The following is a 25,857-nucleotide window of genomic DNA, read 5'->3' on the forward strand; positions in this document are numbered from 1 at the left end:
CGCACGCAGCCCTGACGTCATCACGCACGGCCCCTTCGCGGCCGGGCCTTCCCTGCGGAAGAGGCGGCGGAGCCCTGGGACGGTCCCGGGAAAACGCGGGATAAAAACGGGAAAAAAAGGGGAAAACGGGATAAACCCGGGATAAACCCGGGCTAACCGGGAGCGCCGGGAGCAGCGGGATCAGCGCAGCGCCCGCGCCGCCGCAGCCATGGTGTTCTACTTCACCTCCAACGGTGAGAGAGGGAATTCCCGGGAATTCTCGGGGAATTCCCGCCCAAATCCCCTTTTCCCGCGAATTCCCGCTGCAATTCCCGCCCTTCTCCCAAGTTCCCGCCCTTTTCCCGCATCCCCCCCTGGAATCTACGAATTCCCGGGATTTCTCCTTTTCCCGAGGTTTTCCTTCGGGATTTTTCCCGCGAGTCTTCGGAATTCCCGCGGGAAAACAAATCCAGAGAATGTTCCCGGCAAAAAGCGGGAATGGCTCCACAAAATCCGGGAATTCTCCTTGAATTCTTCCGACTTTTCCTGGAATTTTCCAGGACTTTTCCTTCATTTTTCCTGGATTTTTCCTGCATTTTCTCACCCAGTCCGGGACTATTTGCAATTCCCACTTTCCCATGAGGACTTTTTTTCGGGATTTTGGGCATTTTATGATGCAAACATTCCAAATTAAAAGGCAGGAGCAAGGTGGATTTTGGGAATTTTGGGAGGAATTTGGGAATTTGGGGAATTCCAGCTGGAATGTGCCAGAATTCCCGGGAATTCAAGCCCATGGGAATTCCCGGATTTCCCTTGAAAAGCCCAGGGAGGGAATTTGGGCTCTCCAAAAAACCTGGGAAAAAGTTTCCAGGAGAGAATTTCTGGGAATTTGGGGCTGAGAATTCCTGAAATTCTGGGGGATTTTGGGCTTTTTCCCGGGTTTTCCATGGATCCATTCCTGGGTTTTTCCCAGGATTTCCATGGATGCATTCCCAAGGTGTTTGCATGGATCCATTCCGGGTTTTCCATGGATCTAATCCCAGGTTTTGCATAGATCCATTCCCGGATTTTCCCGGGTTTTCCATGGATCCATTCCCGGGTTTTCTGTGAATCCATTTCCAGTTTTTCCATGGATCCATTCCCGGGTTTTCTACAGATCCACTCTGGGTTTTCCATGGATCCAATCCCAGTTTCCCATGGATCCATTCCCAAGTTTTCCCCAGATTTTCCATGGATCCACTCCCAGTTTTCCATGGATCCGTTCCTGGGTTTTCCCCGGGTTTTCCATGGATCCATTCCTGGGTTTCCATGGATCCGTTCCCAGGTTTTCCCTGGGTTTTCCATGGATCCATTCCTGTTTTTTCCCCCGGGTTTTCCATGGATCCACTCCCAGTTTTCCATGGACCTATTCCTGGGTTTTCCCTGGGTTTTCCGTGGATCCATTCCCGGGTTTTCTGTGGATCCATTTCTGGTTTTGCCATGGATCCATTCCTGGGTTTCCATGCATCCATTCCTGGGGTGTTTCCATGCATCCATTCCTGGGTTTTCCCTGGGTTTCCCATGGATCCAGTCCTGGCTTTTCCATGGATCCAATCCCGGGTTTTCCATGGATCCATTTCCAGGTTTTTCCCGGGTTTTCCATGGATCCATTCCCAGTTCTCCTGGCTCTATTCCGGGTTTTGCATGGATCCAGTCCTGAGTTTTTCATGGATCCATTTCCCAAGTTTTCCCTGGGTTTTCCCTGGGTTTTCCATGGATCCATTCCCAAGTTTTCCCCAGGTTTTCCATGGATCCATTCCCGGTTTTCCATGGATCCATTCCCGGTTTTCCATGGATCCATTCCCGGGTTTTCCCCAGGTTTTCCATGGATCCATTCTTGGGTTTTCATGGATCCATTCCTGGGTTTTCCCCAGGTTTTCCATGGACCCATTCCCGGGTTTTCCCCGGTTTTTCATGGATCCATTCCTGGGTTTTCCCCGGGTTTCCCATGGATTCATTCCCGGATTTTCCCCGGGTTTTCCATGGATCCACTCTCAGTTTTCCATGGATCCATTCCCGGGTTTTCCCCGGGTTTTCCATGGATCCATTCCCGGGTTTTTCCCCCGGTTTTTCATGGATCCATTCCTGGGTTTTCCCTGGGTTTCCATGGATCCACTCCTGGGTTTCCATGGATCCATTCCTGGGTTTTCCATGGATCCATTCCCGGGTTTTTCCCCCGGTTTTTCATGGATCCATTCCTGGTTTTCCCTGCAGCCGCTGCCGCTGTCTACACCATCTACATGGGCAAGGACAAGTACGAGAGTGAGTGACCGCTGGGAATTCTGGGAATTCTGGGAATATTTTGGAATGTTTGGAAATTATTTTGGTAATTGCAGGAATTTGGGGAAATTTCTTAATTTTCTTAATTTTGGGGATTTTAGGGGAAATTTTTTTTGGGAACTATGGAGATGTTTTGAGAATTTTGGGATTTATTTTGGGAATTGTTTGGGAGGGGTTTTTTGGAATTTCTGGGTTTTTTGGGGAATTGCGGGAATTGTTATGGGAATTTCAAGGACTCTTTTCAGAATTTCAGGGATTTTTGGGGGGAATTTTGTGGCTGGGTTTGAGGTGGGAATTCTGGGATTTAGGGTGGGATTTTCGGGCCGGATTTGGGGCGGGTATTCTGGGATTTAGGGCAGGAATTCTGGGATTTGGGGTTGGATTTGGGGTGGGAATTCTGGGATTTGGGTTGAATTTGGGGTGGGAATTGTGGGATTTGGGTTGAATTTGGGGTGGGAATTGTGGGATTTGGTGTTGGAATCCCAGGATTTTGGGGCTGGATTTGGGGCTGGAATCTGGGCTTTGGGGCTGGATTTAGGGCTGGATTTGGGGTAGGAATTCTGGGCTGGGATCTGGGATTTTAGGGCTGGATTTGGGGCTGGAATCCAGGATTTAGAGGATGGATTTGAGGCTTGAATCCTGGGCTTTGGGGTGGGAATTGTGGGATTTGGGGTTGGATTTGGGGTGGGATTTCTGGGATTTAGGGCTGGATTTGGGATGGGAATTGTGGGGTTTAGGGCAGGAATTCTGGGATTTGGGGTTGGATTTGGGGTGGGAATTCTGGGATTTAGGGATGGATTTGGGGCTGGAATCTGGGCTTTAGGGCTGGATTTAGGGCTGGATTTGGGGTGGGAATTCTGGGATTTGGGGCTGGATTTGGGGTGGGAATTGTGGGATTTGGGGCTGGATTTGGGGTGGGAATTCTGGGGTGTGGGGCTGGATTTGGGGTGGGAAATGGGTTGGATTTGGGGTGGGAATTTAGGGATTTGGTGTTGGAATTCCAGGATTTTGGGGTGGGAATTCCAGGATTTTGGGGCTGGATTTGGGGCTGGAATCTGGGCTTTGGGGCTGGATTTAGGGCTGGATTTGGGGCGGGAATTGTGGGATTTGGGGCTGGATTTGGGGTGGGAATTGTGGGATTTGGGGTTGGATTTGGGGTGGGAATTCTGGGATTTGGGGTTGGATTTGGGGTGGGAATTGTGGGATTTAGGGCTGGATTTGGGGTGGGAATTCTGGGATTTGGGGTTGGATTTGGGGTGGGAATTGTGGGATTTGGGGTTGGATTTGGGGTGGGAATTGGGTTGGATTTGGGGTGGGAATTCCAGGATTTTGGGGCTGGATTTGAGGCTGGAATCTGGGCTTTGGGGCAGGATTTGGGGCTTGATTTGGGGTGGGAATTGTGGGATTTGGGGTTGGATTTGGGGCGGGTATTCTGGGATTTAGGGCAGGAATTCTGGGATTTGGGGTTGGATTTGGGGTGGGAATTCTGGGATTTGGGGTTGGATTTGGGGCGGGTATTCTGGGATTTAGGGCGGGAATTGTGGGATTTGGGTTGAATTTGGGGTGGGAATTCTGGGATTTAGGCTTGGACTTGGGGTGGGAATTCTGGGGTGTGGGGCTGGATTTGGGGTGGGAATTGTGGGATTTAGGGTTGGATTTGGGGTGGGAATTCTGGGATTTGGGGTGGGAATCATGGGATTTGGGCTGGATTTGGGATGGATTCCCGGGATTTGGGTCTGACCCCGCGCCCGTTCCCGCAGACGAGGACCTGATCAAGTACGGGTGGCCCGAGGACGTGTGGTGAGCGCCGGGATCCCGGAATTCCAACGGGAAACGGGAATGGGGACCCGGGGGGGCTGCAGTGGGGTGGGGGCAGGGATCCTGGATCCCCCTGGATCCCATTGGGATCCCATTGGCTTCCCCTGATCCCCTTTGTTCCCCTGGATCCCATTTGTTTTCCCTGATCCCATTGGGTCCCCCTGGATCCCGTTTGTTTCCCTGGATCCCATTTTTCCCTCATCCCATTGGATTCCCCTGGATCCCCTTTGTTCCCCTGATCCCATTTTGGGTTTTTCTTTCCCTGATCCCGTTTTTCCCTGGGTCCCCTTTGGATCCCATTTCTTCCCCTGGATCCCTCTGGATCCCATTTCCCCCTTGACTCCATTCCTTTCCCTGGATCCCGTTTGTTTCCCTGATCCCATCTGGATCCCATTTTTCCCTGGATCGTGTTTGTCCCCCTGGATCCCATTGGATTCCCTTGATCCCATCTGGATCCCATTTCCCTCTGATCCTCTTTGTTCCCCTGGATCCCATTTGGATCCCATTTCCCCCTGGATCCCATTGGATTCCCATGGATCCCCTTTTTTCCCCTGATCCCATTTGGATCCTGTTGGTCCCCCTGCATCCCATTGGATTCCCCTGGATCCCAGATTCCCCTGGATCCCGTTTGTTTCCCCACATCCCATTTGTTCCCATGGGTCCCATTTGGATCCCATTGGATTCCCCTGGATTCCCTTTGTCCTCTGATCCCATTTGGATCCTGTTGGTCCCCCTGGATCCCATTGGGTTCCTCTGGATCCCATTTGTTTTCCCTGATCCCATTTGTTCCCCTTGATCCCATTTCCCCCCGGATCCCATTCAGATCCCATTTTGTTTCCCTGCTCCTGTTTGGACCCCATATTTCCTTGGATCCCCTTTGTTCCCCTGATCCCATTTGGTTTTTCTTTCCCTGATCCCATTTCCCCCTGGATCCCGTTGGTTTCCCTGATCCCATCTGGATCCCATTTTTCCCTGGATCGTGTTTGTCCCCCTGGATCCCATTGGGTTTCCCTGGATCCCATTGGATTCCCTTGATCCCATCTGGATCCCATTTCCCCTGATCCCATTTGTTCCTCTGGATCCCATTTGGATCCCATTTCCCCCTGGATCCCATTGGATTCCCATGGATCCCCTTTTCCCCTGATCCCCTTTGTTCCCCTGGATCCCATTGGATTCCCTGGATCCCGTTTGTTTTCCCTGATCCCCTTTGTTCCCCTTGATCCCATTTCCCCCTGATCCTCTTTGTTCCCTGGATCCCATTGGATTCCCCTGGATCCCATTTGGATCCCATTGGTTTCCCTGATCCCATTTGGATCCCATTGGATTTCCCTGGATCCCCTTTGTTCCCCGATCCCATTTTGGGGTTTTTTTGTTTTCCCTGATCCCGTTTTTCCCTGGATCCCCTTTGGATCCCATTTCTTCCCCTGGATCCCTCTGGATCCCATTTCCCCCCCGACTCCTCCATTCCTTTCCCTGTTTCCCGCTTTATTCCCAACTTTTTTCCCATTTTCCCCAATCCCCCCCATCTCCCCTCAGGATTCCCAGGAATTCTCCTCCCCTGTGGGAAAGGGTCTGGGATTATCCCGGATTCCCACGGATTCGGGATCGGGAATTCCCAGGGCTGGGCTCTGGGTTGGAATTCCCGGAATTCCCGGGATTCCCGGGATTCCCAGCGCCATTCCCATGGATTCGGGATCGGGAATTCCCAGGGCTGGGCTCTGGGTTGGAATTCCCGGAATTCCCGGGATTCCCGGGATTCCCAGCGCCATTCCCGCCGTCCCCGCAGGTTCCATGTGGATAAACTCTCCTCGGCCCACGTCTACCTGCGGCTGCACCAGGTGATTCCAAGGGAAAAACATGGGGGAAAATTCGGGAAAATCCTGGGAAAAAATTCAGGGAAATCTTGGGAAAACCTCGGGGAAAACCTCGGGAAAATCTCGGGAAAAACAGCAGGAAAAATTCGGGATATGCCCTGGGAAAACCACAGGAAAAACCTTGGGGAAAGCTTGGGGAAAATCTCGGGAAAAACCTCAGGAAAATTTGGGGAAAATCTCCGGAAAAAAACCCAGGAAAATTTGGGAAAAATATCAGGAAAAATGTCAGGAAAAACCTCAGGAAAAACCCCAGGAAAATTTGGGAAAAATCTCAGGAAAAAAAACCCCAAGAAAATTTGGGAAAAATCTCAGGAAAAACGCCAGGAAAATTTGGGAAAAATATCAGGAAAAACCTCAGGAAAAATCTCAGGAAAAAAACCCCAGGAAAATTTGGGAAAAATCTCAGGAAAAACCCCAGGAAAATTTGGGAAAAACATCAGGAAAAACCTCAGGAAAAAACCCAGGAAAATTTGGGAAAAATCTCAGGAAAAAAACCCCAGGAAAATTTGGGAAAAATCTCAGGAAAAAAACCCCAGGAAAATTTGGGAAAAACCCCAGGAAAAACCCCAGGAAAATTTGGGAAAAACCCCAGGAAAATTTGGGGAAAATCTCAGGGAAAAACCTCAGGAAAATTGGGGAAAAATCTCAGGAAAAACCTCAGGAAAAACCCCAGGAAAATTTGGGAAAAATCTCAGGGAAAAACCTCTGGAAAAACCCCAGGAAAATTTGGGAAAAATCTCAGGAAAAAAAATCCAGGAAAATTTGGGAAAAACCTCAGGAAAAACCTCAGGAAAAACCCCAGGGAAATGTGGATATGCCCTGGGAAACTGTGGGGAAAACCTTGGGAAAAACGCAGGGAAAAAACTCAAGAAAATCAGGAAAAACCTTGGGAAAAACTCAGGAAAAACTTTGGGAAAAATCTCAGGAAAACCAGCAGGAAAATGGGGATAACCTCGGGAAAAACCTTGGGAAAACCAGGGGAAATTGGGATTTTCATGGGGAAAAGTTGGGATTTTCATAAGGGAAAATTGGGAAAATCTGGAAAAATTGGGATTTTCATGAGGAGGAGTTGGGATTTTCATGAGGAAAAATTGGGATATTCATGAGGAAAAATTGGGATTTTCATGAGGAAAAATTGGGATTTTCATGAGGAAAAATTGGGAAAATCAGGAATAATTGGGACTTTCATGAGGGAAAATTGGGATTTTCATGAGGAAAAATTGGGATTTTCATGAGGAAAAATTGGGACTTTCATGAGGTAAAATTTGGGATTTATCATGAGGGAAAGTTTGGAAAATCAGGAAAAATTGGGATTTTCATGAGGAAGAGTTGGGAAAATCTGGAAAAATTGGGATTTTCATGAGGGAAAATTGGGATTTTCATGAGGAAAAATTGGGAAAATCAGGCAAAATTGGCATTTTCATGAGGAAAATTGGGATTTATCATGAGGGAAAGTTGGGAAAATCAGGAATAATTGGGATTTTGATGAGGAAAAATCGGGATATTCATGAGGAAAAGTTGGGAAAATCAGGAAATTTGGGACTTTCATGAGGTAAAATTGGGATTTTGATGAGGAAAAATAGGGATATTCATGAGGAAAAATAGGGATATTCATGAGGAAAAATTGGGATATTCATGAGGAAAAGTTGGGAAAATCTGGAAAAATTGGGATTTTCATGAGGGAAAATTGGGAAAATCAGGAAAAATTGGGATTTTCATGAGGAACAATTGGGATTTTCATGAGGAACAATTGTTAAAATCAGGAAAGAATTAGGACTTTCATGAGGGAAAATCGGAATATTCACGAGGAAAAGTTGGGAAAATCAGGAAAAATCGGGATATTCATGAGGAAAATTTGGGATTTATCATGAGGAAAAGTTGGGAAAATCGGGAAAAATTGGGATTTTCATGAGGAAAAGTTGGGATATTCATGAGGAAAAGTTGGGAAAATTGGCATTTTCATGAGGTAAAATTGGGATTTTCATGAGGAAAAATTAGGAAAATGAGGAAAACGCTCGGGCAGGTTGGGAAAAGGGGGTGTGAATGTGGGCTGAGGTGGGAATTTGGGAATTCCCTGCAGGGCCAGAGCATGGATGACATCCCCAAGGAGGTGCTGAGCGACTGCGCCCACCTGGTGAAGGCCAACAGCATCCAAGGTACCCGGGAAAATGGGAAAAAATGGGGAAAAAATGGGATAAAAATGGGGGAAAATGGGGAAAAATGGGGGAAAAATGGGAAAAAATGGGGAAAAATGGGAGAAAATGGGGAAAAATGGGAAAAAATGGGGAAAAAATGGGAAAAAATGGGAGAAAAGGGAAAAAATGGGGAAAAATGGGAGAAAAGGGAAAAAATGGGGAAAAATGGGAGAAAATGGGGAAAAAATGGGGAAAAATGGGAGAAAATGGGGGAAAATGGGAGAAAATGGGGAAAAATGGGGAAAAATGGGAAAAAATGGGGGAAAATGGGGAAAAATGGGGGAAAATGGGAGAAAATGGGGAAAAATGGGAGAAAATGGGGGGAAAATGGGAAAAAATGGGGGGAAAATGGGAAAAAATGGGGAAAAATGGGGGAAAATAGGAAAAAATGGGGAAAAATGGGAAAAAATGGGGAAAAATGGGAGAAAATGGGGAAAATGGGAAAAAATGGGGGAAAATGGGAAAAAATGGGGAAAAAATGGGGAAAAATGGGAGAAAATGGGGGAAAATGGAGAAAATGGGGAAAAATGGGAGAAAATGGGGGAAAAATGGGGGAAAAATGGGGAAAAAATGGGAGAAAATGGGGGGAAATGGGGAAAAAATGGGGAAAAATGGGAAAAAATGGGGAAAAATGGGAAAAAATGGGGAAAATGGGGAAAAATGGGAAAAAATGGGGAAAAATGGGGAAAAGTGGGGAAAAATGGGGGAAAAATGGGAGAAAATGGGGAAAAATGGGAGAAAATGGGGGGGAAATGGGAAAAAATGGGGGGAAAATGGGAAAAAATGGGGAAAAATGGGGGAAAATAGGAAAAAATGGGGAAAAATGGGAAAAAATGGGGAAAAATGGGGAAAAATGGGAGAAAATGGGGAAAATGGGAAAAAATGGGGGAAAATGGGAAAAAATGGGGAAAAAATGGGGAAAATGGGAGAAAATGGGGGAAAATGGAGAAAATGGGGGAAAAATGGGAGAAAATGGGGAAAAATGGGAGAAAATGGGGGGGAAATGGGAAAAAATGGGGGGAAAATGGGAAAAAATGGGGAAAAATGGGGGAAAATAGGAAAAAATGGGGAAAAATGGGGAAAAATGGGGAAAAATGGGAGAAAATGGGGAAAAATGGGAGAAAATGGGGAAAATGGGGAAAATGGGAAAAAATGGGGGAAAATGGGAAAAAATGGGGAAAAGTGGGGAAAAATGGGGGAAAAATGGGAGAAAATGGGGAAAAATGGGAGAAAATGGGGGGAAAATGGGAAAAAATGGGGGGAAAATGGGAAAAAATGGGGAAAAATGGGGGAAAATAGGAAAAAATGGGGAAAAATGGGAAAAAATGGGAGAAAATGGGGAAAATGGGGAAAATGGGAAAAAATGGGAAAAAATGGGAAAAAATGGGAAAAATGGGAAATACAAAAAAAAACCCCAAAAAACCCATGGAAAATTCTGGGAAATCCTGGGGGAAAAAAGGAGAAATCCCAGGAAGAAAATGGGAAATTCTAGAAGAAGAAAAATGGGAGATTCTGGGAAATCCCAGAAAAAAACCTGGGGAATTTCCTGGGAAATCCCGGAAAAAAACTGGGAATTCTTGGGGAAAAGCCTGAGGAATTCTGGGGGGAAAAAAGGGAAATTCTGGGAAATCTCAGGGAAAAAAAAAAAAGGGAGGAAATCATGGAAAAAGGAAAAAAAAAAAAAAAAAAAAAGGGAAATTCCAGGAAAAAAAATGGGAAATCCAAGAAGTCAAATGGGAAATTCTGGAAAAAAACAGGAAATTCTGAGGGGAAAAAAAATAAAGCAGGAAAAACCACAGGAAATGCCCAGGAAAAGGGTTGGGATCTGCCCCAGAAAATCCCGGAAAATGTTGGGAATTTTCTGGGAAATCCCCTGGAAATGCCAGAAAATCCTGGGAAAACCCCAGAAAAACCCAGGTTTTTCCTGTTTTTCCCTACTTTTCCCTTATTTTCTCCTCATTTTACCGCTTTCCTCCATTTATTTTCCCTGTTTTTTCCATTTATTTTCCCCATTTTTTCCCATTTTCCCCTGTTTTCACCCCGTTTCCTGCAGGCTGCAAGCTGAGCTCGGTGACCCTGCTTTACCCCATTTTACCCCATTTTACCCCATTTTTTCCCATTTTTCCCATTTTCCCCTGTTTTCACCCCATTCTTAGGCTGCAAGCTGAGCTCAGTGACCACACTTTACCCCATTTTATCCCATTTTTAGCTGGTTTTATCCCATTTTCCCTGTTTTTACCCCATTTTTCCCCGTTTCCTGCAGGCTGCAAGCTGAGCTCAGTGACCATGACCGTGCTTTACCTGATTTTACTCCATTTTGTCCATTTTTTCCCATTTTTTCCCATTTTCACCCCGTTTCCTGCAGGCTGCAAGCTGAGCTCGGTGACCTTGGTTTATCCCATTTTTTCCCATTTTTAGCTGTTTTTACCCCATTTTTTCCCCATTTTCACCCCATTTCCTGCAGGCTGCGAGCTGAGCTCAGTGACCATGGTTTCCCCCCCATTTTTTCCCGTTTTTTGCTGTTTTTACCCCGTTTCTGCCCCATTTCCTGCAGGCTGCAAGCTGAGCTCGGTTACCATGGTTTACCTGATTTTACCCCATTTTACCCCATTTTTTCCCATTTTTAGCTGTTTTCACCCCATTTTCACTCCATTTCCTGCAGGCTGCAAGCTGAGCTCAGTGACTGTGGTTTACCCCATTTTATCCCATTTTTTCCCTTTTTTGGCTGTTTTTACCCCATTTTCACCCCATTTCCTGCAGGCTGTGAGCTGAGCTCAGTGACCGTGGTTTACCCCATTTTACCCCATTTTATCCCATTTTTGGCTGTTTTTTTACCATTTTTCCCCATTTTCACCCCATTTCCTGCAGGCTGCAAGCTGAGCTCGGTGACCCTGCTTTACCCCATTTTACCCCATTTGTTCCCATTTTTCCCATTTTTTCCCATTTTTTCCCATTTTCCCCTCTTTTCACCCCATTCTTACACTGCAAGCTGAGCTTGGGGACCACACTTTACTCCATTTTTTTCCCATTTTTTCCCATTTTCCCCTGTTTTTACCCCATTTTCACCCCGTTTCCTGCAGGCTGCAAGCTGAGCTCAGTGACCCTGCTTTACCCCATTTTTCCCATTTTATCCCATTTTTCCCATTTTCCCCTGTTTTCACCCCATTCTTAGGCTGCAAGCTGAGCTCGGTGACCACACTTTACCCCATTTTTTCCCATTTTTAGCTGGTTTTATCCCATTTTCCCTGTTTTCACCCCATTTTTCCCCATTTCCTGCAGGCTGCAAGCTGAGCTCAGTGACCATGACCGTGCTTTACCTGATTTTACTCCATTTTGTCCATTTTTTCCCATTTTTTCCCATTTTCACCCCGTTTCCTGCAGGCTGCAAGCTGAGCTCGGTGACCTTGGTTTATCCCATTTTTTCCCATTTTTAGCTGTTTTTACCCCATTTTTTCCCCATTTTCACCCCATTCCCTGCAGGCTGCGAGCTGAGCTCAGTGACCATGGTTTCCCCCCCATTTTTTCCCGTTTTTTGCTGTTTTTACCCCGTTTCTGCCCCATTTCCTGCAGGCTGCAAGCTGAGCTCGGTTACCATGGTTTACCTGATTTTACCCCATTTTACCCCATTTTTTCCCATTTTTAGCTGTTTTCACCCCATTTTCACTCCATTTCCTGCAGGCTGCAAGCTGAGCTCAGTGACTGTGGTTTACCCCATTTTACCCCATTTTTACCTGATTTTACCCCATTTTGTCCATTTTTTCCCATTTTTTCCTGTTTTTTCCCCGTTCCCTGCAGGCTGCAAGCTGAGCTCAGTGACCGTGACTGTGCTTTACCCCATTTTTTCCCATTTTTTCCCATTTTTTCCCATTTTTGGCTGTTTTTTCCCCATTTTTCCCCGTTCCCTGCAGGCTGCAAGCTGAGCTCAGTCACTGTGCTTTACCTGATTTTACCCCATTTTTTCCCATTTTTTCCCATTTTCCCCCGTTTTCACCCCATTTCCTGCAGGCTGCAAGCTGAGCTTGGTGACCCTGCTTTACCTGATTTTACCCCATTTTTAGCTGTTTTTATCCCATTTTTTCCCATTTTTGGCTGTTTTTACCCCATTTTTCGCCCTGTTCCCTGCAGGCTGCAAGCTGAGCTCGGTCACCGTGGTTTATCCCATTTTTTCCCATTTTTAGCTGTTTTTACCCCATTTTTCCCCGTTTCTTGCAGGCTGCAGGCTCAGCTTGGTGACCGTGGTTTACCTGATTTTACCCCATTTTACCCCATTTTGTCCATTTTTCCCTGTTTTTACCCCATTTTTCCCAGTTTCCTGCAGGCTGCAAGCTGAGCTCAGTGACCATGACCATGCTTTACCCCGTTTTATCCCATTTTTTCCCATTTTTGGCTGTTTTTACCCCGTTTTTTCCCCATTTTTCCCCATTCCCTGCAGGCTGCAAGCTGAGCTCGGTCACTGTGGTTTATCCCCCATTTTTCCCGTTTTCCCCTGTTTTCACCCCATTTTCCCCGTTCCCTGCAGGCTGCAAGCTGAGCTCAGTCACTGTGGTTTACCCCCCATTTTATCCCATTTTTTCCCATTTTTGGCTGTTTTTACCCCATTTTTTCCCCGTTTTTTCCCCGTTCCCTGCAGGCTGCAAGCTGAGCTCAGTGACCATGGTTTCCCCCCCATTTTTTCCCGTTTTTTGCTGGTTTTACCCCGTTTCTGCCCCATTTCCTGCAGGCTGCAAGCTGAGCTCGGTTACCATGGTTTACCTGATTTTACCCCATTTTACCCCATTTTTTCCCATTTTTAGCTGTTTTCACCCCATTTTCACTCCATTTCCTGCAGGCTGCGAGCTGAGCTCAGTGACTGTGGTTTACCCCATTTTATCCCATTTTTTCCCTTTTTTGGCTGTTTTTACCCCATTTTCACCCCATTTCCTGCAGGCTGTGAGCTGAGCTCAGTGACCGTGGTTTACCCCATTTTACCCCATTTTATCCCATTTTTGGCTGGTTTTTTACCATTTTTCCCCATTTTCACCCCATTTCCTGCAGGCTGCAAGCTGAGCTCGGTGACCCTGCTTTACCCCATTTTACCCCATTTGTTCCCATTTTTCCCATTTTTTCCCATTTTTTCCCATTTTCCCCTGTTTTCACCCCATTCTTACACTGCAAGCTGAGCTTGGGGACCACACTTTACTCCATTTTTTTCCCATTTTTTCCCATTTTCCCCTGTTTTTACCCCATTTTCACCCCGTTTCCTGCAGGCTGCAAGCTGAGCTCAGTGACCCTGCTTTACCCCATTTTACCCCATTTTTTCCCATTTTTCCCATTTTCCCCTGTTTTCACCCCATTCTTAGGCTGCAAGCTGAGCTCAGTGACCACATTTTACCCCATTTTATCCCATTTTTAGCTGGTTTTATCCCATTTTCCCTGTTTTCACCCCATTTTTCCCCGTTTCCTGCAGGCTGCAAGCTGAGCTCAGTGACCATGACCGTGCTTTACCTGATTTTACTCCATTTTGTCCATTTTTTCCCATTTTTTCCCATTTTCACCCCGTTTCCTGCAGGCTGCAAGCTGAGCTCGGTGACCTTGGTTTATCCCATTTTTTCCCATTTTTAGCTGTTTTTACCCCATTTTTTCCCCATTTTCACCCCATTTCCTGCAGGCTGCGAGCTGAGCTCAGTGACCATGGTTTCCCCCCCATTTTTTCCCGTTTTTTGCTGTTTTTACCCCGTTTCTGCCCCATTTCCTGCAGGCTGCAAGCTGAGCTCGGTTACCATGGTTTACCTGATTTTACCCCATTTTACCCCATTTTTTCCCATTTTTGGCTGTTTTCACCCCATTTTCACTCCATTTCCTGCAGGCTGCAAGCTGAGCTCAGTGACTGTGGTTTACCCCATTTTATCCCATTTTTTCCCTTTTTTGGCTGTTTTTACCCCATTTTCACCCCATTTCCTGCAGGCTGTGAGCTGAGCTCAGTGACCGTGGTTTACCCCATTTTACCCCATTTTATCCCATTTTTGGCTGTTTTTTTACCATTTTTCCCCATTTTCACCCCATTTCCTGCAGGCTGCAAGCTGAGCTCGGTGACCCTGCTTTACCCCATTTTACCCCATTTGTTCCCATTTTTCCCATTTTTTCCCATTTTTTCCCATTTTCCCCTGTTTTCACCCCATTCTTACACTGCAAGCTGAGCTTGGGGACCACACTTTACTCCATTTTTTCCCCATTTTTTGCCATTTTCCCCTGTTTTTACCCCATTTTCACCCCGTTTCCTGCAGGCTGCAAGCTGAGCTCGGTGACCCTGCTTTACCCCATTTTACCCCATTTTACCCCATTTTTTCCCATTTTTCCCATTTTCCCCTGTTTTCACCCCATTCTTATGCTGCAAGCTGAGCTCAGTGACCACACTTTACCCCATTTTTTCCCATTTTTAGCTGGTTTTATCCCATTTTCCCTGTTTTCACCCCATTTTTCCTCGTTCCCTGCAGGCTGCAAGCTGAGCTCAGTGACCATGACCGTGCTTTACCTGATTTTACTCCATTTTGTCCATTTTTTCCCATTTTTTCCCATTTTCACCCCATTTCCTGCAGGCTGCAAGCTGAGCTCGGTGACCTTGGTTTATCCCATTTTTTCCCATTTTTAGCTGTTTTTAACCCATTTTTTCCCCATTTTCACCCCATTTCCTGCAGGCTGCGAGCTGAGCTCAGTGACCATGGTTTCCCCCCCATTTTTTCCCGTTTTTTGCTGTTTTTACCCCGTTTCTGCCCCATTTCCTGCAGGCTGCAAGCTGAGCTCGGTTACCATGCTTTACCTGATTTTACCCCATTTTACCCCATTTTTTCCCATTTTTGGCTGTTTTCACCCCATTTTCACTCCATTTCCTGCAGGCTGCAAGCTGAGCTCAGTGACTGTGGTTTACCCCATTTTATCCCATTTTTTCCCTTTTTTGGCTGTTTTTACCCCATTTTCCCCCATTCCCTGCAGGCTGCAAGCTGAGCTCAGTGACCGTGGTTTATCCCATTTTTTCCCATTTTTTCCCATTTTTGGCTGTTTTTTCCCCATTTTTCCCCATTCCCTGCAGGCTGCAAGCTGAGCTCAGTGACTGTGGTTTACCCCCCATTTTTCCCATTTTTGGCTGTTTTTACCCCATTTTCCCCCATTCCCTGCAGGCTGCAAGCTGAGCTCGGTCACTGTGGTTTCCTCCCCATTTTTTCCCATTTTTGGCCGTTTTTACCCCATTTTTCCCCGTTTTTCCCCATTCCCTGCAGGCTGCGAGCTGAGCTCAGTGACCATGGTTTCCCCCCCATTTTTTCCCATTTTTTGCTGTTTTTACCCCATTTTCACCCCATTCCCTGCAGGCTGCAAGCTGAGCTCAGTGACCTTGGTTTACCCCATTTTTTCCCATTTTTTCCCATTTTTGGCCGTTTTTAACCCATTTTCTCCCCGTTTTCCCCCGCTCCCTGCAGGCTGCAAGCTGAGCTCGGTCACCATGGTTTCCCCCCCATTTTTTCCCATTTTTTGCCGTTTTCACCCCATTTTTTCCCCGTTTTTCCCCCGTTCCCTGCAGGCTGCAAGCTGAGCTCGGTCACTGTGGTTTCCCCCCCATTTTTTCCCATTTTTGGCTGTTTTTACCCCATTTTCACCCCATTTCCCCCGTTCCCTGCAGGCTGCAAGCTGAGCTCGGTCACTGTGGTTTACACGCCCTGGAGCAACCTGCGCAAAACGCCCGACATGGACGTGGGGCAGATCGGCTTCCACCGCAGCAAGGATGTGAGTGAGGGGATTTGGGAATGAAATCTGGGAATGAATCTGGGAATGAATCTGGGAATGTGGGAATAACATCTGGGAATTTGGGAATGGATAATATGGGAATGTGGGAATGAAATCTGGGAATGTGGGAATGGGAACAGATCGGCTCCCACCGCAGCAAGGACGTGAGTGAGGGGATTTGGGAATGAAATCTGGGAATGTGGGAGTGAATCTGGGAATGTGGGAATAAAATCTGGGAATGTGGGAATGAATCTGGGAATGTAGGAATGGGAACAGATCGGCTCCCACCGCAGCAAGGATGTGAGGGAATGTGGGAATGAATCTGGGAATGTGGGAATGGATAATCTGGGAATGTGGGAATGGGAACAGATCGGCTTCCACCGCAGCAAGGACGTGAGTGGGAATGTAGGAATAACATCTGGGAATGTGGGAATAAAATCTGGGAATGTGGGAATGGGAATCTGGGAATGTGGGACTGAAATCTGGGAATGTGGGAATGGATAATATGGGAATGTGGGAATGAATCTGGGAATGTGGGAATGAAATCTGGGAATTTGGGAATGAAATCTGGGAATGAATCTGGGAATGGGAACAGATCAGCTCCCACCGCAGCAAGGACGTGAGTGGGAATGTGGGAATAAAATCTGGGAATGTGGGAATGGATAATATGGGAATGTGGGAATGAAATCTGGGAATGTGGGAATGAATCTGGGAATGTGGGAATGAAATCTGGGAATGTGGGAATGGGGGCAGATCGGCTTCCACCGCAGCAAGGACGTGAGGGAATGTGGGAATAAAATCTGGGAATGTGGGAATGAATCTGGGAATTTGGGAATGGAATCAAATCGGCTTCCACCACAGTAAGGACGTGAGTGGGAATTTGGGAATAAAATCTGGGAATGTGGGAATGGGAACAGATGGGCTTCCACCGCAGCAAGGACATGAGGGACATGGGAATGGGAATAAATCTGGGAATTTGGGAATTTGGGATCAAATCAGGGAATTTGGGAATGGGAACAGATCGGCTTCCACCACAGCAAAGGACATGAATGAGGGGATGGGAATGGAAAATCTGGGAATGAATCTGGGAATTTGGGAATGAATCTGGGAATGGGAATGCAGGAATGGGGATGGGAACAGATGGGGAATGGATATGGGAGTGTGGGGATGGGAATAAATCTGGGAATGTGGGGATGGGAATTTGGGAATGGGATTGGGAACAGATCAGCTTCCACTGCAGCAAGGATGTGAGTGAGAGAGGAGGGAATGGGAAATCTGGGAATTTGGGAATGAATCTGGGAATTTGGGAATGGGAACAGATCGGCTCCCACCGCAGCAAGGACGTGAGTGGGAATGGGAATGAATCTGGGAATTTGGGAATGTGGGAATGAATCTGGGAATTTGGGAATGAATCTGGGAATTTGGGAATGGGAACAGATCGGCTTCCACCGCAGCAAGGACGTGAGTGGGAATTTGGGAATAAAATCTGGGAATGTGGGAATAAAATCTGTGAATTTGGGAATTGGGGCAGATCAGCTTCCACTGCAGCAAGGACGTGAGTGGGAATGTGGGAATGGGAATGTGGGAATAAAATCTGGGAATCTGGGAATGGGAATTTGGGAATCAATCTGGGAATTTGGGAATGGGGGCAGATCGGCTCCCACCGCAGCAAGGATGTAAAGGGATGGGAATGGGAATTTGGGAATAAAATCTGGGAATTTGGGAATGGGAACAGATCGGCTCCCACCGCAGCAAGGAGGTGAGGGACATGGGAATGGGAATAAATCTGGGAATTTGGGAATGAATCTGGGAATGTGGGATCAAATCTGGGAATTTGGGAATGGGAACAGATCGGCTTCCACTGCAGCAAGGACATAAGGGAATGGGAATAAAATCTGGGAATTTGGGAATGAATCTGGGAATGTGGGATTGGGAACAGATCGGCTTCCACCGGCACAAAGATGTGAGGGATGTGGGAATGGGAATAAATCTGGGAATTTGGGAACAGAGGAATGTGGGAGTGGGAATGGGAATGGGAATGTGGGAATGGGAACAGCGGGAACTGGGAAGGGGGAACGTCGGGAATCAGTTTGGGAATAGGAACCTCAGGAATTTGGGAATGGTCATTGGGAATCTGGCAGTGGAAACAATGGGAACAGCGGGAGCTGGGAATGGGAACAGCGGGAATGTGGGAATGGGAACAGCAGGAATGTGGGAATGGGAACAGCAGGAATGTGGGAATGGGAACAGCGGGAATGTGGGAATGGGAACAATGGGAATGTGGGAACAATGGGAACAACGGGAATGTGGGAACAATGGGAATGTGGGAATGTGGGAATGGGATCAGCGGGAATGTGGGAACAGTGGGAACAGTGGAAATCTGGGAATGGGAACCTCGGGAATCCGGGAATGGGAACAGCAGGAACATTCCGCATTCCCGGTTTCCCCACAATTCCCAACACAAACCAGGACTGGGACGTTTTTCCCGTTGGGAGCAGCCCCCATTCCCGCTTTTCCCGCAATTCCCGCTTTTCCCGCAATTCCCGCCACCGCCAGCAGAGAGCAGCACCGGGACGCGTCTCCCGCTGGGAGCAGCCCCATTCCCGCTTTAATTCCCGGTTCAATTCCCGGTTCAATTCCCGCTTTAATCCCCGCTTTAATTCCCAGTTTAATTCCCAGTTCAATCCCCGCTTTAATTCCCGGTTCAATTCCCGGTTCAATCCCCGCTTTAATTCCCGATTCAATCCCTGCTTTAATTCCCAGTTTAATTCCCGGTTTCACTCCCGGTTCATTCCCTGGTTTCCAGGTGCTCCCGGTCATGGGGGGGTGGAGCAGCGCGCTCCCGTTAATCCCAGTTTAATCCCGGTTATTCCCTGTGTCATTCCCAGTTTAACACCAGACTAATCCCCAGTTTAACCCCGGTTCAATCCCAGTTTAACCCCGATTTAGCCCCAGTTTAAGCGCAGCCTAACCCCATATTCCAGGTGCATTCTTGTGACGGTGGAGCAGCACGGGGCAGAGCAGCGCACTCCCATTATCCCGGTTTAACTCCTCCATTATCCCAGTTTAACTCCTCCATTATCCCAGTTTAACTCCTCCATTATCCCAGTTTAACTCCTGTTAACCCCTGGTTCAATCCCGGTTCAATCCCGGTTCAATCCCGGTTCAATCTCCAGTTCCATCCCAGTTCAAGCCCGGTTTAACCCCAGTTTAAGCCCAGCCTATCCTCATGTTCCAGGTGCGCTCGGTGACGGTGGAGCGGCGCGGGGCGGAGCAGCGCAATCCCGTTATCCCAGTTCAATCCCGGTTCAATCCCCAGTTCCATCCCAGTTCAATCCTGGTTCAATCCCCAGTTCCATCCCCAGTTTAACCCCGGTTCAGTCCCCAGTTTAACCCCAGTCTAAGCCCAGCCTAACCCTCCATTAGGTGCACTCGGTGACGGTGGAGCGGCGTGGGGTGGAGCAGCGCACTCTGAGTTCAATCCCGGTTCAATCCCTGTTTAACCCCGGTTCAACCCCGGTTCAATCCCAGTTCAAGCCTGGTTTAACCCCAGTCTAAGCCCGGTTTAACCCCATGTTCCAGGTGCGCTCGGTGACGGTGGAGCGGCGCGGGGCGGAGCAGCGCACTCTCAGTTCAATCCCAGTTTAACCCCAGTTTAACCCCGGTTCAATCCCAGTTCAATCCCCAGTTCAAGCCCGGTTTAACCCCAGTCTAAGCCCGGTTTAACCCCATGTTCCAGGTGCGCTCGGTGACGGTGGAGCGGCGCGGGGCGGAGCAGCTGCGGCGGCTGGAGCGGACGCGCGTGGAGCGGTTCCCGGACCTGGCGGCCGAGCGGGAATGCCGGGACCGGGAGGAGCGGGGGCGGCGCCGGATGGAGCTGCAGGAGCAGCGCCGGGAGCAGCGCGAGGAGCAGCGCCGGAAAAAGGAGATGGAGGAGCTCAGGTGGGAGCGGGAATGCCGGGAATGCCGGGAATGTTCAATTGGGAATGGCGGGAATGTTCAATTGGGAATGCCGGGAATGTTCAATTGGGAATGTTCAATTGGGAATGCCGGGAATGTTCATTTGGGAATGCTGGGAATGTTCAATTGGGAATGGCGGGAATGCCGGGAATGTTCATTTGGGAATGCCGGGAATGTTCAATTGGGAATGGCGGGAATGGTTGGTGGGAACATTTGGTGAAAGTTCTGGGAATGTTCGGTGACGACGTTGGGAACGTTCGGTTGGAACGCAGGGAATGGTTGGTGGGAACGTTTGGTGGGAATGGTGGGAACGGTTGGTGGGAATGTTTGGCGAGATTTCTGGGAATACTGGGAATTCCAGGAATGTTTGGTGGGGGGAATGCTTGGTGGCAACGTTGGGAATGTTTGGCTGGAATGTTGGGAATGCTTGGTGGGAATGCTGGGAATGTTTGGCTGGAATGTTGGGAATGGTTGGTGGGAATGGTGGGAACGGTTGGTGGGAATGGTTGGCAAGATTTCTGGGAATATTGGGAATTCCAGGAATGTTTGGTGGGAGGAACGTTTGGTGGCAACGTTGGGAATATTTCCTGGGAATGCCAGGAATGTCTGGTGGCAAGGTTGGGAATGTTTGGTGGGAATTCCAAGAATATTTGTTGGCAATTCTGGGAACATCTGGTGAGAATTCCAGGAATGTTTGGCGACAACGCTGAGAGTGTCCGGTGGGAATGTTGGGAATGTTTGGTGGGAATGCTGGGAATGTTTGCTGGGAATGTTTGCTGGGAATGCCAGGAATGCTTGGTGGGAATGTTTGGTGACAATGTTGGGAATGTTTGGTGGGAATGTTGGGAATGTTTGGTGGGAATTCCCGGAACATTTGTTGGCAATTCTGGGAACATTTGGTGAGAATTCCAGGAATGTTTGGCGACAACGCTGAGAGCGTCCGGTGGGAATGTTGGGAATGTTTGGTGGGAACATTTGGTGGGAATGTTGGGAATGGTTGGTGGGAATGTTTGGTGAGATTTCTGGGAATATTGGGAATCCCAGGAATGTTTGGTGGCAACGTTGGGAATGTTTGTTGGGAATGCCGGGAATGTTTAATTGGGGACGTTCGGTGAGAGTTCTGGGAATGTTTGGCTGGAATGTTGGGAATGTTTGGTGGGAATGCTTGGTGGGAATGTTTGGCGAGATTTCTGGGAATATTGGGAATTCCTGGAATATTTGGTGGCAACGTTGGGAATGTTTGCTGGGAGTGCCAGGAATGTTGGGTGGGAATGTTTGGTGGGAATGTTGGGAATGTTTGGTGGGAATTCCTGGAATGTTTGGTGGGAATTCCTGGAATGTTTGGGATTTCCGGGATCTGAACTCCTGAGGGTTTTCCAAGGAGAATCCCGGCCTCGGGCAGGGAATGGGGGCTGGGAATGCTGGGGGAGAGAGCCTGGAACTGCCCCTGGAATTGCCCCAGTTCCCTCTGGAATTCCCTTTGGAATTGCCCTAATTCCCTCTGGAATTCCCTCTGGAATTGCCCTAATTCGTTTTGGAATTCCCTCTGGAATTGCCTCTGGAATTGATCCTGGAATTACCTCTGGAATTGCCCCAATTATCCCTGGAATTCCCTTTGGAATTTCCCTGGAATTCCCTCTGGAATTCCCTTTGGAGTTGCCCCAGTTGCCTCTGGAATCACCCCTGGAATTCCCTCTGGAATTGCCCAAGGAATTCGGGATTCCCAGGATTCCCTCGGGAGCCTCTCTGAGCTCCACAAAATCACAAAATCTGGGATCGAAGGAAATCTGGGAATTTCCTGGCATCCAGGCTGGGAAATCTGGGATCAGGATCCCAAATCCTGGGATTTTCCAGCTGGGAGAACCCAGAGAAAAACCTCGGAGGGGGGGGGGGGGGGGGGGGGGGAAAGGGAATTCCGGGATAATCCAGGAGGGGCGGAATTCCAGAGGGGGAAAATCCTCGGGAATTCTGGGATCCGCTCCCGGTTTTCCGTGGGAATTCCCTGGGAATTCCGGGATGATTCTGGGAATTGTCCCTGCAGGAGCTACTCGTCCCTGATGAAGGCCGAGAACATGTCCTCCAACCAGGTGAGCGGGAACGCGGAATTCCGGGAATTCCTCGGGAAAACGGGAATAATTGGGATAAATGGGAATGGGATTGGAATAATGGGAACGATGGGATTGGGACTAACAGGAATGGGGATAATGGGGATAATGGTAAATATGGGATTGGGAATATTGGGAATGATGGGAATGATGGGATTGGGAATAATTGGAATGGTAAAAATGGGATTGGGAATGATGGGAATGGGACTGGGACTGGGAATAATGGGGATGGGAATAACGGAATTGGGAATGACAGGAATGGGATGGGAATGATGGGCATGGGAATGATGGGATTGGGACTAACAGGAATGGGAATAATGGGGATAATGGGGATAATGGTAAATATGGGATTGGGAATATTGGGAATGATGGGAATGACGGGATTGGGAATAATTAGAATGGTAAAAATGGGATTGGGAATGATGGGATTGGGAATGATGGGAATGGGAATGATGGGAATGGGACTGGGAATGGAATGGGAATAATGGGGATGGGAATAACAGAGATGGGAATGACAGGAATGGGATGGGAATGATGGGCATGGGAATGATGGGATTGAAAATGATGGGAACGATGGGAATGGGATTGGAATAATGGGAATGGGAACATGGGAATGGATTGGGAATGATGGGATTGGGACTAACAGGAATGGGGATAATGGGGATAATGGTAAATATGGGATTGGGAATATTGGGAATGATGGGAATGACGGGATTGGGAATAATTGGAATGGTAAAAATGGGAATAATGAGATTTGGAATAATGGGAATGATGGGAATGGGATTGGGAATGATGGGATTGGGAATGATGGGAATGGGACTGGGACTGGAATGGGAATAATGGGGATGGGAATAACGGGAATGGGAATGATAGGAATGGGATGGGAACGATGGGATTAATGGGAATGATGGGATTGAAAATGATGGGAATGATTGGAATGGGAACGATGGGATTGGGACTAACAGGAATGGGGATAATGGGGATAATGGTAAATATGGGATTGGGAATATTGGGAATGATGGGAATGATGGGATTGGGAATAATTGGAATGGTAAAACTGGGAATAATGAGATTAATGGGAATGATGGGATTGGGAATGATGGGATTGGGAATAATGGGAATTATGAGATTTGGAATAATGGGGATGGGAATAACGGGATTGGGAATGATGGGAATGCGATTGGAATAATGGGAATAACAGGAATGGGATGGAAATGATGGGATCAATGGGAATGATGGGATTGAAAATGATGGGAATGATGGGATTGGGAAGAATGGGAATAAGGGGAATAACGAGATTCATGGGAATCGGATTGGGAATAATGGGATAAATGGGATTGGGAATAATTGGAATGGGAATTATGAGAATTCTGCCATTAATGGGAATGGGAATAATGAGATTGGGGATGATGGGAATGGGAATCATGGGAAAGATGGGGATGATGGGATTGGGAATGGGGACGGAATGGGAACGGGAATGATGAGAGTTGGAATAATGGGAATAGGATTGGGAGTGATGGGAATGATGGGAATGATGGGAATGATGGGATTGGGAATGATGGGAATGATGGGAATGATGGGATTGGGAGTGATGGGAATGATGGGAATGATGGGAATGATGGGAATGATGGGATTGGGAGTGATGGGAATGATGGGAATGATGGGAATGATGGGATTGGGAGTGATGGGAATGATGGGAATGATGGGAATGATGGGAATGATGGGATTGGGAGTGATGGGAATGATGGGAATGATGGGAGTGATGGGATTGGGAATGATGGGATTGGGAGTGATGGGAATGATGGGATTGGGAATGATGGGATTGGGAACGATGGGAATGATGGGAATGATGGGAGTGATGGGAATGATGGGATTGGGAATGATGGGATTGGGAACGATGGGATTGGGAACGATGGGAATGATGGGAATGATGGGATTGGGAATGATGGGAGTGATGGGAATTCCCGGAGCTGCAGACCCCGAGGTGCCCAGGAGGGAAAGGCCGGGCCGGAGCCCCCCGGGATCCCGGGAAATTTTGGGATTGGAACGGGAACGTCCCGAAATCCCCTCCCCCCCCCTAAACCGCCCCCACATCCCCCGTTCCCGCGGCTCCGATTTCCCGGGAATCGCCGCAATTCCCAGGAAACCCCGGCCCGCGGGAATTCCCAGCAATGCCCGTTCCATTCCCAAATTCCCCAAATCCCCAATTCCCCCAAATCCCACATTCCCAAAATCCCAAATTCCTACATTCCCACATTCCCAAGTCCCACATTCCCCAAATCCCCCAATTCCCACATTCCCAATTCCCATCCTCCATTCCCAAATTCCCACATTCCCAGTTCCTGTTCCCAAATCCCACATTCCCAGATCCCACATTCCCGTTCCCAAATTCCCCCAAATTCCCAAAATCCCCAATTCCCAAGTCCTACATTCCCCAAATCCCAAATCCCCCAATTCCCACATTCCCGTTCCCAGTTCCCAAATCCCCCATTCCCAAATTCTCAATTCCCCCATTCCCGGCATTCCCCCATTCCCGAATTCCCACATTCCATTCCCAGTTCCTGTTCCCAAATCCCACATTCCAAATCCCCCAATCCCCACATTCCCAATTCCCACATTCCCAGATCCCACATTCCCATTCCCAAATTCCCCAAATTCCCCCCAATTCCCAAAATCCCAAATTCCCAAATCCCAAATCCCCCAATTCCCACATTCCCAAATTCCCACATTCCCATTCCCAGTTCCTGTTCCCAAATCCCAATTCCCAGATCCCACATTCCCAAATTCCCCAAATTCCCCCCAATTCCCAAAATCCCAAATTCCCAATTCCCACATTCCCCAAATCCCAAATCCCCCAATTCCCGCATTCCCAAATCCCAATTCCCAAATCCCACATTCCCATTCCCAAATTCCCCAAATTCCCCCCAATTCCCACATTCCCCAAATCCCAAATCCCCCAATTCCCACATTCCCAATTCCTGTTCCCAAATTCCCACATCCCCATTCCCAGTTCCCAATTCCCCCATTCCCGGCATTCCCCCATTCCCGAATTCCCACATTCCATTCCCAGTTCCTGTTCCCCAATCCCAAAATCCCAGATCCCACATTCCTGTTCCCAAATTCCCCCAAATCCCACATTCCCAAATCCCCCAATTCCCAAATTCCCACATTCCCATTCCCAGTTCCTGTTCCCAAATCCCAATTCCCAGATCCCACATTCCCAAATTCCCCAAATTCCCCCCAATTCCCAAAATCCCAAATTCCCAATTCCCACATTCCCCAAATCCCAAATCCCCCAATTCCCGCATTCCCAAATCCCAATTCCCAGATCCCACATTCCCATTCCCAAATTCCCCAAATTCCCCCCAATTCCCACATTCCCCAAATCCCAAATCCCCCAATTCCCACATTCCCAATTCCTGTTCCCAAATTCCCACATTCCCATTCCCAGTTCCCAATTCCCCCATTCCCGGCATTCCCCCATTCCCGAATTCCCACATTCCATTCCCAGTTCCTGTTCCCAAATCCCAATTCCCAGATCCCACATTCCTGTTCCCAAATTCCCCCAAATCCCACATTCCCCAAATCCCAAATCCCCCAATTCCCCCATTCCCAGCATTCCCGGCATTCCCCCATTCCCGAATTCCCGCTGTTCCCTGCAGGACGGCAACGACTCCGACGATTTCATGTGAGGATCCCTCCGGAAGATCCTCCCGGAATTCCCAGGAAAACCGGAATTCCCGGGAAAAGGAACTCGGGCTCCGGCCCCGCGGGAACCTCGGGAACGCTCCCGGACTTTGGGGGGGGAATTCCCGGGAATGTCGGAGCCAACAAAGGCTGGGATTGGCCGGG

General features: G+C 48.1%; 1 protein-coding gene and 2 long non-coding RNA genes across 18 annotated transcripts; 1 reads left to right on the forward strand and 2 right to left on the reverse strand.

The window, feature by feature from the left end:
• On the forward strand, positions 1 to 25,857 carry CCDC25 (coiled-coil domain containing 25). Of its 15 annotated transcripts, XM_071417265.1 has the most exons (9): positions 8 to 233; positions 2,233 to 2,280; positions 4,059 to 4,098; positions 5,903 to 5,954; positions 8,071 to 8,146; positions 15,837 to 15,940; positions 19,680 to 19,882; positions 21,942 to 21,987; positions 25,668 to 25,857. In XM_071417265.1, exons 1-9 carry the CDS (start codon positions 209 to 211, stop codon positions 25,695 to 25,697), a joined length of 624 nt encoding a protein of 207 aa, XP_071273366.1. In that variant the 5' UTR covers positions 8 to 208; the 3' UTR covers positions 25,698 to 25,857. The 15 variants fall into 15 exon arrangements, with proteins under 15 accessions (XP_071273365.1, XP_071273367.1, XP_071273368.1 ...); XM_071417267.1 differs by lacking the exons at positions 21,942 to 21,987; positions 25,668 to 25,857 and adding an exon at positions 19,179 to 19,304 and having other exon boundaries at positions 5 to 233; positions 19,595 to 19,681; XM_071417268.1 differs by lacking the exons at positions 19,680 to 19,882; positions 21,942 to 21,987; positions 25,668 to 25,857 and adding exons at positions 19,179 to 19,304; positions 19,472 to 19,650 and having other exon boundaries at positions 5 to 233.
• Positions 6,181 to 6,956, reverse strand: LOC139584915 (uncharacterized). Of its 2 annotated transcripts, none has more exons than XR_011676869.1 (4): positions 6,876 to 6,956; positions 6,647 to 6,830; positions 6,438 to 6,507; positions 6,181 to 6,260 (listed from the first exon to the last, which is right to left on the reverse strand). It is a non-coding gene; the product is annotated as an uncharacterized lncRNA (long non-coding RNA). The 2 variants fall into 2 exon arrangements; XR_011676870.1 differs by lacking the exon at positions 6,181 to 6,260 and adding an exon at positions 6,364 to 6,391.
• On the reverse strand, positions 19,172 to 19,705 carry LOC139584916 (uncharacterized). Its single transcript, XR_011676871.1, has 3 exons — positions 19,601 to 19,705; positions 19,456 to 19,567; positions 19,172 to 19,277 (listed from the first exon to the last, which is right to left on the reverse strand). It is a non-coding gene; the product is annotated as an uncharacterized lncRNA (long non-coding RNA).

Source organism: Agelaius tricolor, unplaced genomic scaffold (assembly GCF_023055355.1).
Source record: "Agelaius tricolor isolate 1412-34295 unplaced genomic scaffold, bAgeTri1.0.p SCAF_68, whole genome shotgun sequence".
NCBI lineage: Eukaryota > Metazoa > Chordata > Aves > Passeriformes > Icteridae > Agelaius > Agelaius tricolor.